The sequence below is a fragment of the Chionomys nivalis genome, chromosome 10, assembly GCF_950005125.1.
Source record: "Chionomys nivalis chromosome 10, mChiNiv1.1, whole genome shotgun sequence".
Classification (NCBI taxonomy): domain Eukaryota; kingdom Metazoa; phylum Chordata; class Mammalia; order Rodentia; family Cricetidae; genus Chionomys; species Chionomys nivalis.
In genome coordinates, this window is record NC_080095.1 from 52929697 (window position 1) to 52941909 (window position 12213).

Genomic DNA, 12213 nt, shown 5'->3' on the forward strand with positions numbered 1-12213 from the left:
CTCTGCCTGTGGATCAGAAGGCAGCTCTCAGTTCCTTCCCCAGGACCACACCTGCTCTCCTGCTCTCCTGCTGCCAAGCCTCCTGCCATGATGATAACGGGCTAACTCCAATTAAGTGCTTTCTTCTGTGAGTTGTCTTGGTCATGGTGTCTTTTTACAGCAATACAACAGTAATTGAGACATATATAAAATCGTGATCTATGCAAGTGCACCGCTCGCCTGCACTGCGTGACAGTACAGCACTACTCCTGTATTGCAGCATCTGCACTACAGCACCATTCGCGAGCTGGGCAAGGGCTTGGAGATTGAAACACACCAAGACTCACAGACAGAGACACAGGTCATCCTTGAAACAGGAATGCCTCCCGATATTGTGTACCAGAGCTGCTTATATAGAGATCCTTAACAGATAGCCACGCCCCAACCAAACACACCAGAAACCATTCCCCTGCCATCAGGAACTCCTGAGGGTCTCCTGCTCAGAGCAGCTGCAAGCATAACACGTTGTTTACAAGAAATTCAGGATCTGGGGGTTCACAGCTCCCAACATGGGAGAAAACATAGAGTATGTGTCTGGGTCACTTCATTTAGTAAGGTCCAGCTCTGTCCACTCTGCTGCAAACGTCATGATTTCATTTTTCTCTGTAGTGTGTGTAGGACAGGGAGTGAGTGTGCTGGTGTGAACTGGTGTGTATTTGTGGGGAAGGCCAGAAACTGACATGGTCAGAATGTTTTCCTTAAATCTCTCCTCTGCCTTATTTTCTGAGGCTGGGCCGTCTAGGGTGACTTGCTAATGAGTCCCCAGGATTCTCCTATCTCTGCCACTCAGTGCTAGAGTCAGCATTCATTGGCCCATCTGGCTGCACTGCGGAGGGGAGGTCAAACTCCAGTCCTGACGCTCCTGCAGCAAGCATCTCAACCGGGCGGGCGTCTCCCCGGCCTCCACCCTGCATTCCAGCCGGATGTGAGGCCGCACTGTGTAAGTACTGTTCTCACAGCCGCTCATCTGCTAGTGGACAAATGCGCTGGCGCACTCTCCTAGCTACAGTGAACGCTGAGGGCATACACAGGGAGGGGTAAGTATCTCCCTGATGTGCTGACTTCAAGGTCCTTTTCGTGTAAGGACAAAAATGGTATGGCTCAGCCACACGGTAAGTTGCATATTTGGTTTTGTGAGAGACCTCACACTGATTTCCAAGTGGTAGGTAAGGGTGGTTCTTCCCTTGCATTCCTGCCAGTCTGCTGCTTACTCATCTTCTCGGTAACTGTTCTGTGAAGTGAGACGGAAGCTCAAGAAGTAGTTACAATTGGCATTTCCCTGACGTCTAAGGACGCTGAACATTAAGTCTCATAGGAGAGGAGGAGGTAGAAAAGAGACAACAAGAAGATAACAGAATGCATTTGCTATGAAGGCACATAGCGAGTTACTGGGAGGAGGAAGGAGACCAACATGGAGAAAAGGGGAATAGGGAAGGGGGTTAAAAAGCCCAAACAGACAAACAAGACAGTATGTGTGAAGATGCTATACATAATGAAACCTATTACTCTGCATGCTGATTTAAGAAAATGATCAGGGAGTAGAGTCCTGAGAGGCTGGAGCAACAGAACAGAGGGAGACATAAGTGTGAGAGCCCAAACTACATGCAGAGCAATCTTAGGACCTCTCACTTAGGTGCAGAGTGACCTACACTTCAGAACCTAGGTTACTTGAAACGTGAACAACAAGCAGGTAGGGACATGAAACTTAAGGCCAACAGCCTCGCAGAAACAGAAAGAAAACACCAAACGCCTTACTGCTGACAAGAGCACGGGAAACTTCACAGAGCGGCATGCAATGTGAGAACCACTTGTTTTTAAGCTCCAGAGCTGGTCCACGTCACTATATAACACTAAACGGCCTTAACAGGGCATATTAATAGCAGTAACTTTGAAAGGAAAAACAGTGCCTAACAGTTTTAAAACCCACTTAGGAATACTGGCTGCTGGTTAAATATAAAAGCTACAAATCTCAGAGTCAAGTACTAGGTTCTCCATCTAAATACACTAAATGAGAGAAAAATAAAAGAAATAACTCCCAGAGACAAGGGTGAGATTCATATAAAAATATTTTCATTATATATTTATATGCTCATTTTCAGGACAAGTTTAATCTGATAAATATATTTAATAAATATTAAATAAAGTATCACTATTTGTTACAATAGCTTACCTTGCCGCTGTGAAAGTGAACTGTCCAATTTATTTCTTATACTGGTTAGATGTCTTTGTACTGGCTTGTGTTCCACTTGTTTAATGTCTGTGTCTTGCTTTTGCTGATACTAAAGAATTTAAGAAATAAAGCCATAATATTATTTTTAAGTTAAAAATGTGTTGAGTTAAATTGGTTATATTATATAAACATCTAATAATTTGGCTTGCTTTCAAAGAGCTGATTTGTCATCTGACTTAACGCACAGCGAGCGTGTGAAGAGGGCCACACCTCCTGGAAGCATCCTCAGTGAATGCAGAGATGCTGCGGCCATGGCACACATGGTTCCGAGTGGCAAATGCAGCGAGAGTGGGTTCAGCAGAGGCAGCCATCCATCCTCTCCCACCATTCAAAGCCAACCCCTGGGACATTTTCTGTTACAGAGTAGATTGATTTCTAGTTTTTCTCTTTCTTTTTCTTTTTTTCTTTTTTAATTCCCCTCTTCCTTTGGGACATGGTCTCATTGTGCGGCCCACACAGGCCTCAAATCTGTGATCCACTGACTCAACCTCATGAGTGCTAGAATTACAAGTGTTCATTCCTGTATTTGGCTAGTTTTATTAAATGGAATCATTGAGGATATATTTTTGTGGGGAGAAGGCTCTAGCTTTTACTCAACATAATTTTTGTCAAAAAAAAAAAATCAAGTAAAGTATTGTCCATCTCAAGAGTCCCTACACTCACAGCGCACTAGGAGTCGTGTTCTAGAGTACAGAACCTAACACACTTTGTCCAGTCACCATTTGAGAAACACTGTATGGCTTCCAATTTGGGGCTACTACAAATATAAAGTTTCTATGGGCACTCATCTGTTCTAAATTCTCTAGGGAAGTAAAATGCGTAGGCCACGTGTTAGCTCTATGTCTGTATCATTTCGTGTTCCCAGCCAGCAATGGACTAGAGCTCAGTTGCTCCACGTCCTTGCCAATAAATGCACGGCAGCCCCGGGACGTGGGCTTTCTAATGAGTACAGCAGCAGCTTGCTGTGGTTTGACCTGCATTTCTAGTCTCTGATGCACGCTCATTTACTGCTCGTACATCTTTTGTTCATTTTAAATTACACTGTTCACTATTTAATTCTTTAGTTCATTTTTATTCTCTGGATTTGCCTTTTTCTCCCACTCTACCACTTGTGTTTTTATTTTCTTAATACTGTATTTGGGGGAGAAATTCTTATTCTGGGGAATAGAAATTCTTACTTTTGGTAAACTAATTTTTTAATTCTCTTTTTTATAAGCAGTGCTTTTGCTTTCACATCCAGCAAGTTCTTGCCTCTTAATCAAAAAATATTTTCTTTGATACAGACACTATTAGCATATTTATTAGCTTTTTCTGATCTTTACTTGAACACAGATTAGCAACAACAAACCCTATATGTTTTATTCCATAAGCAATCTTTATAATATATTTTAATTTTCTTCCTTGATACCATGCAATATTGTAAAACACCATGCAATGAATACTGATTGAATAAATTAATTCACAATGAAGAATGAATTGCTAATCATGAATACAAAATCGTATTTATTACCATGAGCTTTTATTTAGATTAAGATTTTCAAGAACAATCATCATAATTTTTTAATATAGAAGATTTCATGGGCAATTGGTTTCACTCATTATGAAACTGTTATGCTTTCACGGATTATACTTTATATATTTTAAAGCTATAAACATCAAACACTTAATAGGTTTAAGTTACTGAGCTGGGTTTTATACAGTCACAAAGATATAAATGATAACAGCAACTTAACTAGGTGTCAGACATTTTCCTCCTTCAAGAATGTTCTAGAAGATGGTGACCATGTTGAGGCACACCTTTAATCCTTTAATCCCAGCAGTCGGTATACAGAGATAGGATTTCTCTGAGTTTGCAGCCAGCCTGGTCTTCACAGGGAGCTTCATGCCAGTCAAGATTACATAGTAAGACCCTGTCTCCTTCTGCCACGCCTATCCCCCTAAAAATGTTCTAGAGATTGAACTCAGTCTGGTTTTTTTGTTTGCCTTGAACTTGCTATGTAGACCAGGCTGGCCTTGAACTCACAGAGTTACAATTCTCATTTTAAGTAAAGCAAAAACCGCTCTTGCTTTGGTACCTGAGAAAAGTCTTCAGCTGCTCCTGAATCGGCATCATTGCCTTTTGCTCTTGTGTGTGTTACGGGCAGAACAAAGCTAGGACAGGGCTGCAACTCCAAGTCCCGTATATTCATTGGACCATGACTGGCATGTGAATCTTCACAAACATTAACTAAAACAAACATGGAAACAAAAGTTAAACTGTCAGAGTTATCTTAGTAAAATAACAAGCAACAAACTACAGTTACCAGTATTCCTAAGCGTTACTCAGAAACAGCAGTAAACCTCACTGCATGCCTGGTATTAAGTTTGTATTTATATTAAAGCCAAAACCCACAGAGAATGTAAAAATGAGCTATGTTCAAACAGATCTATGGAGTATTCCAAGTAAGAGCCAATCAACATCACCCATGCAGTCCATCCCTCCCCCACAGCTCACAACATTCCCACTTACCTTTTCTATCACTAAAAAGTCAGACTCAACATGACACTTTTCATTTAAAAGGTGGTCTTGCCCAGAACGGGATAACAGGAGGAAGGGTGACAAAGGGAGGACAGAGGGCGTCCTAGCTTCATTTCCTGCTGCTGTGAAAAAGGCAACTTAAGGGAGAAAGGGCTTACTTGGCTCACAGTGCCAGGCAGCAGTCAGTCCCTGTGGGGAGGTCAGGGGGCAGGAATGGGAAGCACGAGTCACAGGACGCACAGTCAAGAGCAATGAACAGCTTGCCTTCTCCATTCTCACACCACCCAGAAGGACCCATCCAGAGACTGGGGTCTCCCACAGTGGGTGGGCCTTCCAGTGACCCAGATAAGCGCCCACAGCCACATCTAATCTAGATAATCTTTCACTGAGACTCCCTCCTCAGATAATTCTAGACTGTGTCAAACTGACAAAAACTACATTATATAGTATAATAATTTTATATAGTTATAAAAATGTTCTTATGAAAGTCAGGTGGTGGCGGCACAGGCCTGTAATCCCAGCTCTTGGGAGCAGAGGCAGGTGGATCTCTGCGAGTTTGAGGCCAGCCTGGTTTACAAACGGGACAGCTAGATGGGTTACACAGAGAACCTTGTCTTGAAAAACCAAAACAAACAAACAAACAAAAAAAGTTCTTACAAAATCTAATAGTATGTATAATGAATACATGTCACTGGAAAAACAGCAATACTAAAGTACTAGGCAATTCCTGGCTAGAAAAGGCTATCAATCAGCTCTGTTTTGTAGTATTTTTCTTCAAATGACCACATTCCTCTTTTCTAATCTAAATGTCACCTCAATCAAATCAGTAAAAAGAACAGAAAAATCTCTAAAAAGTGACACCACTGTAGCCTGTGTTGTCCTTTATATGCCAAGGGTCTCACATACAGCACTTCTTCAATGAGTTATCTAGAAGCTAAGAAGCAACAAAGATTTAAAGATAGCAACTTCTAATTTTAGACTTCATATTTCATATTCTTCCCAAAATATTTTTAATACATATATGCTCATGTCTACACAGGTGCATATGTGTATAATGATCACATACTCGTGTGTGCTTGACTGTGTAGAAGCTGGAGGACCACTTCAGGTCTCCATCCTTGAAATGCTGTCAGTCTCCTATAAGATTCCCTTTGGTCTGAAGAATTATGCTACTTTAGCTGATCAACAAGTCGGAAGAGATCCTGCTATTGCCCCAATATTGAGATTACAAGTGCATCCCACCATCCTTGGCATCATACTTCCCCCACAAAAAAAAAAAAAAAGAAAAAAAGAAAAAAAAGAAAAAAGTTTTTAAAATTTTATGTGCATTCACAGAGGCCTGCATGTATGTAGTGCTCCATGTGCATATCTGGTACCCAGAGGCAAGAATGCTGGGAAGCAAACCCAGGTCTTCTGCAAGAGCAGCAAGTAGCTTGGACACTAAGCCATCTCTCTAGCCTCATGCTAGTTTTCTGTGTGTGCTCATCCCAGCTCTCATGCTTTCAGGGCAAGCATTTCACAGACTGAGCCAGCCAGCTCCTTCCACAAATATTTCTAAGAAAATTTTGTTTTTCTTATTAATGCCTATCTTTTAAATATAGCATAATTCATTTAATCAATATGAAAGACTTTAAGAGTTATTCATGAACTAAATTGTTTAAAATGAAATATTCTAATGACAGCATAGACATTTTCATGTTAAAGGCAATCACCTTCACTGGAATTAAACAGCTGACAATTTCCTAGACATAACAGATAATCACTCTCTGATTGATGTTTTATGTTAATTCAAGTTTTTATGTTAAATCAAGTTTTTAATGGGCTTTGCACAAAGCAAAATATAACTGAGAATTAGCATATTTAATGCTGAAAGAAAAATATTAAAAATGGCTTTTCTGCTGATGATATAATAAATACCAAAGATTCTAGTCTACTAGACTAACAGAACAAAAAGTATTGGTATTCCTAAAATAACTATGAGAATTAATAAGAGTCTTTGGTGCCATGACTGGACACTATAAATATTCAAAGCCATTAGCTTTTCTTTTCATTATAACATTATACTATCATTATCAAAACTATAAAATATTAACAAAATTAGTAGAATCTATATGAAGACAACTATGAAATCTTACTGAAAGTCAAAAATTCCACGAGGCCAGATGTGGAATTTCCACTTATAATAAATCTATGATATTCATAAAGAGGCTACAAACAAGTAGAAAAATCCAACCCAAAATCTAAACTGGAAAGTCAGCAACACAAAGGAAAAAAAGGTCGGTAAATCAGAGGAGAAAATTGGCAATACAAAACTTCAGCAAGGAAAATGAGATGTTAAAAAAAAAAAAAATCAACCAAACAACCAAACAACAACAAAAACCAGAAATGTTAAAAATGAACACACACAGCCAGGCCCAGGAACTGGAGAGATGGTTCAGTGGTTAAGAGCACTGGCTGCTCTTCCAGAGTCCTGAGTTCAATTCCTAGCACCCATATGGTGGCTCATAACTACTTATAATGGGATCTGATGCCCTCTACAGGCATTCAGGTGTACATGCAGACAGAGTATTCATGTAAATAAACAAATTTTCTGGGGGGCAGGGTGAACCAATGAATCTAATGAAAAGCCCAGTAGAAAGCATTACTGAACCAAGCATATGGAAACAGTATCAGGATGGAGAACTCAAGAAATTACCGTGTTCAAATATCAATAAGGGGAAACCCTGTAGGAGCACTGCATCTAAGAACTCTGGGGTCTGAGCAAGAGAGCAAACTTACAGATTCAGAGGACACACTAGAGAATGTGGTCAGTGACATTTCCCCAAAGCTGAGGAAATGTAAATCCAAACCCAAAAGGCATTAAAATACTAAAAAGACATGACCAGAAAAGAACTTCTCTACAATATATTATACTCAAAATGCCAAAAACACATAGCGCACGTGCAAGAGAAGAGGTGGGGAGGGGGGAAGAGAGAGGAGGTATTAAGAGAAAAACACCAACCCACCTACAAAGGCAGAAACATCAGAACATTGGCTCTTTCATCAGCGACCCTAACACCCGGAGAGCTCTTCTTTCTTTTTAAAACACGTATTTACTTATTTAGTGTGTGTTGGGGGGAGGGGAATCCATGCCCTGGTGCCTGTGTGAGGCCAGGGGACCACTGAGGGAACTGGCTCCTTCTTTCCACGAGGTGAGTTTTGAGGTACAGATCATCAGGCTGGGCTGCAAGTATCTTTTACCTGCCAAACTGTCTCAACAAACTTAATCTGATAGCTCGTAAGTCCTGAAACTAAATAACTGCCAACCATGATGCTATATGTAGCAAGTTTATTTTTTAAAACTGATAGAGGAAAAGAAAAGGGGGGGTTATTTCAAGATGAGCACAAACTAAGATAGCTCATGACCACCAAGCCAGTACTATAGGATTCTTAAAGGAATGCTATGTACAGAAAAGATAGCAATCTCAATCACAGAAGCACAGGGGAGAATCAATTATGAGAGGAATAGTTGTTTGTACCTTCTTGATTTAATTTTGATGTCATAGTTACCTAGGAATCTATTCATTTCTTTTAGTTTTCAGTTGGAGGGCAGGGTCTTTCACTGCATAGCTCTGGCTGTCCTGGAACTCATGATATAGACCAGGCTGGACTCAAAGTCATAGCAATCCACCTGCCTCTGCCTCCTGAGAGCTGGTATCAAAAGTGTGCACTACCATGCCCAGCTGGGGGATACATTTTTTAAATTATTCCCTATGAGTCACAGGACTTGCTGGAATTTGTTGGACATTCTCATCTCACCTCTAATATTTACTAGTGTGGGTCTTCTTGCTCTCTTTTGGTTAGTCTGGCTAGGGTACTACCAATCTTGTTTATTCTGCCAAATAGCCAACTTTCTGTTCAATTCTATATATTGTTCATTGAGCTAATCTCTGCCCTGGCTCACATTAGCAACAAAAACTGACATGCGCTTTTCCACAATAGTTTGTCACTAGAATGCAAGTGTTATGAAAATCCCATTGAATTGAGCATAAAATAGAAAAGGAACAGAAAAAAAGAAAAGAAAAGGAACAGAACATCATCATCATTATCACTGGGCACATGCCAAGCAAGATTGCCATGACTGGCCATTGACCTATAAATGAGACGAGAAACAAAAGAACCACTAAAAGAACTGAGGGGTGTGCTACCAAGCAGAAAGAGCTCCTTTAAGATTACCTGGGTCTTGAAAGTGAATCATGAGTACCATCTCCCTGGGACTTAGCCCAGCAAGGATCATATCCATGCGCCATGACACAGCCTTTATAGGCCTTTCTGGGCTGACCATGCTGGCAGATGACTGCTGTGGATATTGCTGAATTTGAAGTTGGCTCTCCAAAAATGGAAAATTCATGAGCATGCCCTTTGGTTTAAATGCTGGTATAAAAGAAATAATTGTTGCTACTAATAAAATGGATTCCATTGAGCCACCCTATAGTCAGAAGAGATATGAAAAAAATGTTAAGAAGTCAGTACCTATATTAATAAACTTGGCTATGGGCTGGAAAGATGGCTCAGTGGTTAAGAGCACTGACTGCTCTTGCAGAGGTCCTGAGTTCAATTCTCAGCACCTACATGATGGCTCACAACTATTTATAACTCCAGTGGTAGAGGATCTGACACCCATGTCAAAACACCAATGTATATAAAATAAAAATAAAATAAAATTTAAAAAAATGAAGCTTGGCTATGATGGCTTGGAGAGATGGCTCAGTTGTTAACGACCTAGAACCCAATGGCAGCTCACAACCATCCATAACTCCAGTTCCAGGGAATGTGATGCCCTCTTCTGGCCACTGTAGGCAACAAGCACACATATGGTACACTGACATATATGTTGCAAAACACCTATACACATAAAACAATGAAAACAAGTTTTAAAGAGAACTGTTTATGAACCTGGCATGGCAGCATCTGTGTAAAAAGTGCTAACATGCCGTAAGTCAAGGATGCAAAGTCACTCATAAAGACAGCAATGACCAGGGCTGGAGAGATGGCTCAGCAGTTCAGAGCACACTGGCTGTTCTTCCAGAGAACCTGGGTTCAATTCCCAGTACCCACATGGCAGGTCACAACTGTTTATAACTCCAGTTCCAGGGTACTAAACACCCTCATACAGATATATGTGTGTGTGCGCACACGCACGCGCACACAAGCACTTTGGGATGTTTCCTACCATCAATTTGCCCAAATGACAAGCCTTTGCACCTGCCTCGCTCTCCTAGCTGTCTATAACATTGGTGGTATTGGTACTGCTGCCGTGGGCCAAGTGGAGACGAGTGTTATCATACCTGTTTGGTGGTTAACCTTGCTCTAGTCAATGTCACAATTAAAATATAAAGTCTACGGAAATGTACCTGAGGCTCTTCCTGGTAGGTGTCAATGTCAAGAATATGTCTGTCCAAGATGTTCCTCTGTAGCAACAGCAAAAATGTCCCACAATGGACGCAGCTGGCTTCACTGCTCAGGTGATTATCCTGAATGATTCAGGCCAAATCAAAGCTGGCAATGCCCCTGAACTAGACGGTCGCAGACTTACACAGCAGGCTGATTTGCTAAGCCGCAAGGAAGACTGATGATCTTCCAGCAGGACGTCAGAAGATACCCTCACTATCCTATTCGGTGAAGCTGCCACGGCGAATATAGTTCCAGGACAGCATTGTGTTTTCAGAGTGTCTCTGACTTCCTCTTTTGGCTCATTTTGCTACTCATATGAATCAGATGTTGTGTTTATCAAGGTCACAGGGAAGGAAGAGAAGAAGGCTCCTGAAGGTTTCAAAGTCACCACATCTTCCCAGAATGCTCAAAAAACTAAATGAGTTTTATCATTACACCTGCATGGATGGTCTCAGGACTATTTGTCTCAGTTGGCCATTTAAGTTCAGTATTAGGTTAATAATAAGGCATAGTAAAATCCCACACTCAAAAGGGAGAATGTTTTGTTTTATGGCCCTCCAAGTTATTAATTTTTATAACTAGTACATTTTAATAGAAGCAACTTGACCAAACACGTGTCTGAGGATTTTAAGAGCCATTAAAATAAAGTTTAGTGAGGCGGGGTATAGACTGTGATGGTTAACACTGTCGATTAAATAAGGCATAGAATCACCCAGGAGACAGCCTTTGGGCATGTAGGTGAGGAATCACGATTACCTGCAGCGGGAAGACACACATGAGAGGGCCACTACCATCCACGCTGCAGTTCTGGACTCACTGAAAAGGACAAAGCAAGCTAAGCAGCATCACCCATCACTCTCTGCTTCCTGACTGTGGATCCCAGGGGTCAGTAGCTTCATGCACACTGTCAGGCCTTCCCTTCTATGACGTCTGTGCCCTTGATCTCTGAGCCGAAACAAATGTGGTCTCTCTCACATCCCTGCTGTCTGTCATGCCCTCCCTCTATGATGTCTATGGTAACACATGATAACATGCCCAAAATAAATGCTTTCTCCCTTAAGTTGCTTCTGTCACAGCAACAGGATGGTACTGAGAAGTGGGCTGATCACGTGGTTCTTGGGGCTCTGGAATTGCTCTAAGGGAAGATGGTGGAAGGGTTGCCAGTGGTGGGTGGGCTATCACAGCCTAGAGTACTGTAAGCAGAGGGGTAACAGGCCATTCTGGTAGGCCCAGAAGACACGCTAACAAGAGAAACACAAACAGCGGAAGTTTATGAGGCTTCAGAGAGGAATGGGGACTCTTGCTGGAAACTGGGTTAACAGCACTCCTGTCCCGCTCTGGCAAAGACTTTGGCTGCATCTGGATCCTAAGGACCTGAGTGGGGTTGAATTTAAATGTAAAGGACTCATTTGTTTGGCATAGGAAATTCCAAGACATTCAGGCTGTGGTGTGGCAACTATTTTAACTGCTCTCACCTAGGTCTATGTGAGGGATCCAAGAGCTAAGCGGAAAGTGTGTGTTTCACAAGGAAACTAGTAGGAGCAAGTGAACCTGACAGACAAAGATTTGAAAGCAGCTCTAACTGCTCAAATGATAGCAGCCTTAAGGAAGCCTGCAATTTTGTTCTACCACAACAGAAAAGGTGTCCTGAGGGCAAGACTCCAGTCAGTGAAAGCTCCCTTTGTGAGCAATGCTAATTCATTGAAAGAGGAGCGCCTAACCTGAAGCAGACTGCTGCTGCGGCAGTTCCTTTGCTCCTTGAAAGCCTAGAAGTGTTTCCCCAGGGTCCACACACAGGAGCTGGTGTAACTGAGGTCTGAGGGCTCAGCCTCCTCCCAAGCTGGCAGCACAAGTTGGTAGCAGCATCACTGGTTTTGCAGGCAGGAAAAACTAGATTAAGAGGCTCGTGGAGGCCTGACTTGAGTCGGAAAGCCCTGAGACAAAGCAGCGTGTGGCGAAAGTCTGATATAAAACTGCAAAAGTAAAACCCAAT

At 41.7% G+C, this 12213-nt stretch overlaps 1 protein-coding gene across 2 annotated transcripts in view; it reads right to left on the bottom strand.

The window, feature by feature from the left end:
• The window catches only part of Kiaa0586 (KIAA0586 ortholog), a 92505-nt gene that overhangs the window by 20133 nt on the left and 60159 nt on the right, over positions 1-12213 (bottom strand). The window contains exons 23-25 of one of the 2 annotated variants that reach the window (XM_057782984.1): positions 4345-4496; positions 2480-2622; positions 2210-2318 (exon numbers count right to left, since the gene is read on the bottom strand). In XM_057782984.1, coding sequence (XP_057638967.1) covers positions 2255-2318; positions 2480-2622; positions 4345-4496 — 359 coding nt within the window. In that variant the 3' untranslated portion in view covers positions 2210-2254. The remainder of the gene's footprint in view (positions 1-2209; positions 2319-2479; positions 2623-4344; positions 4497-12213) is intronic. The other variant, XM_057782985.1, reaches the window with a different exon arrangement.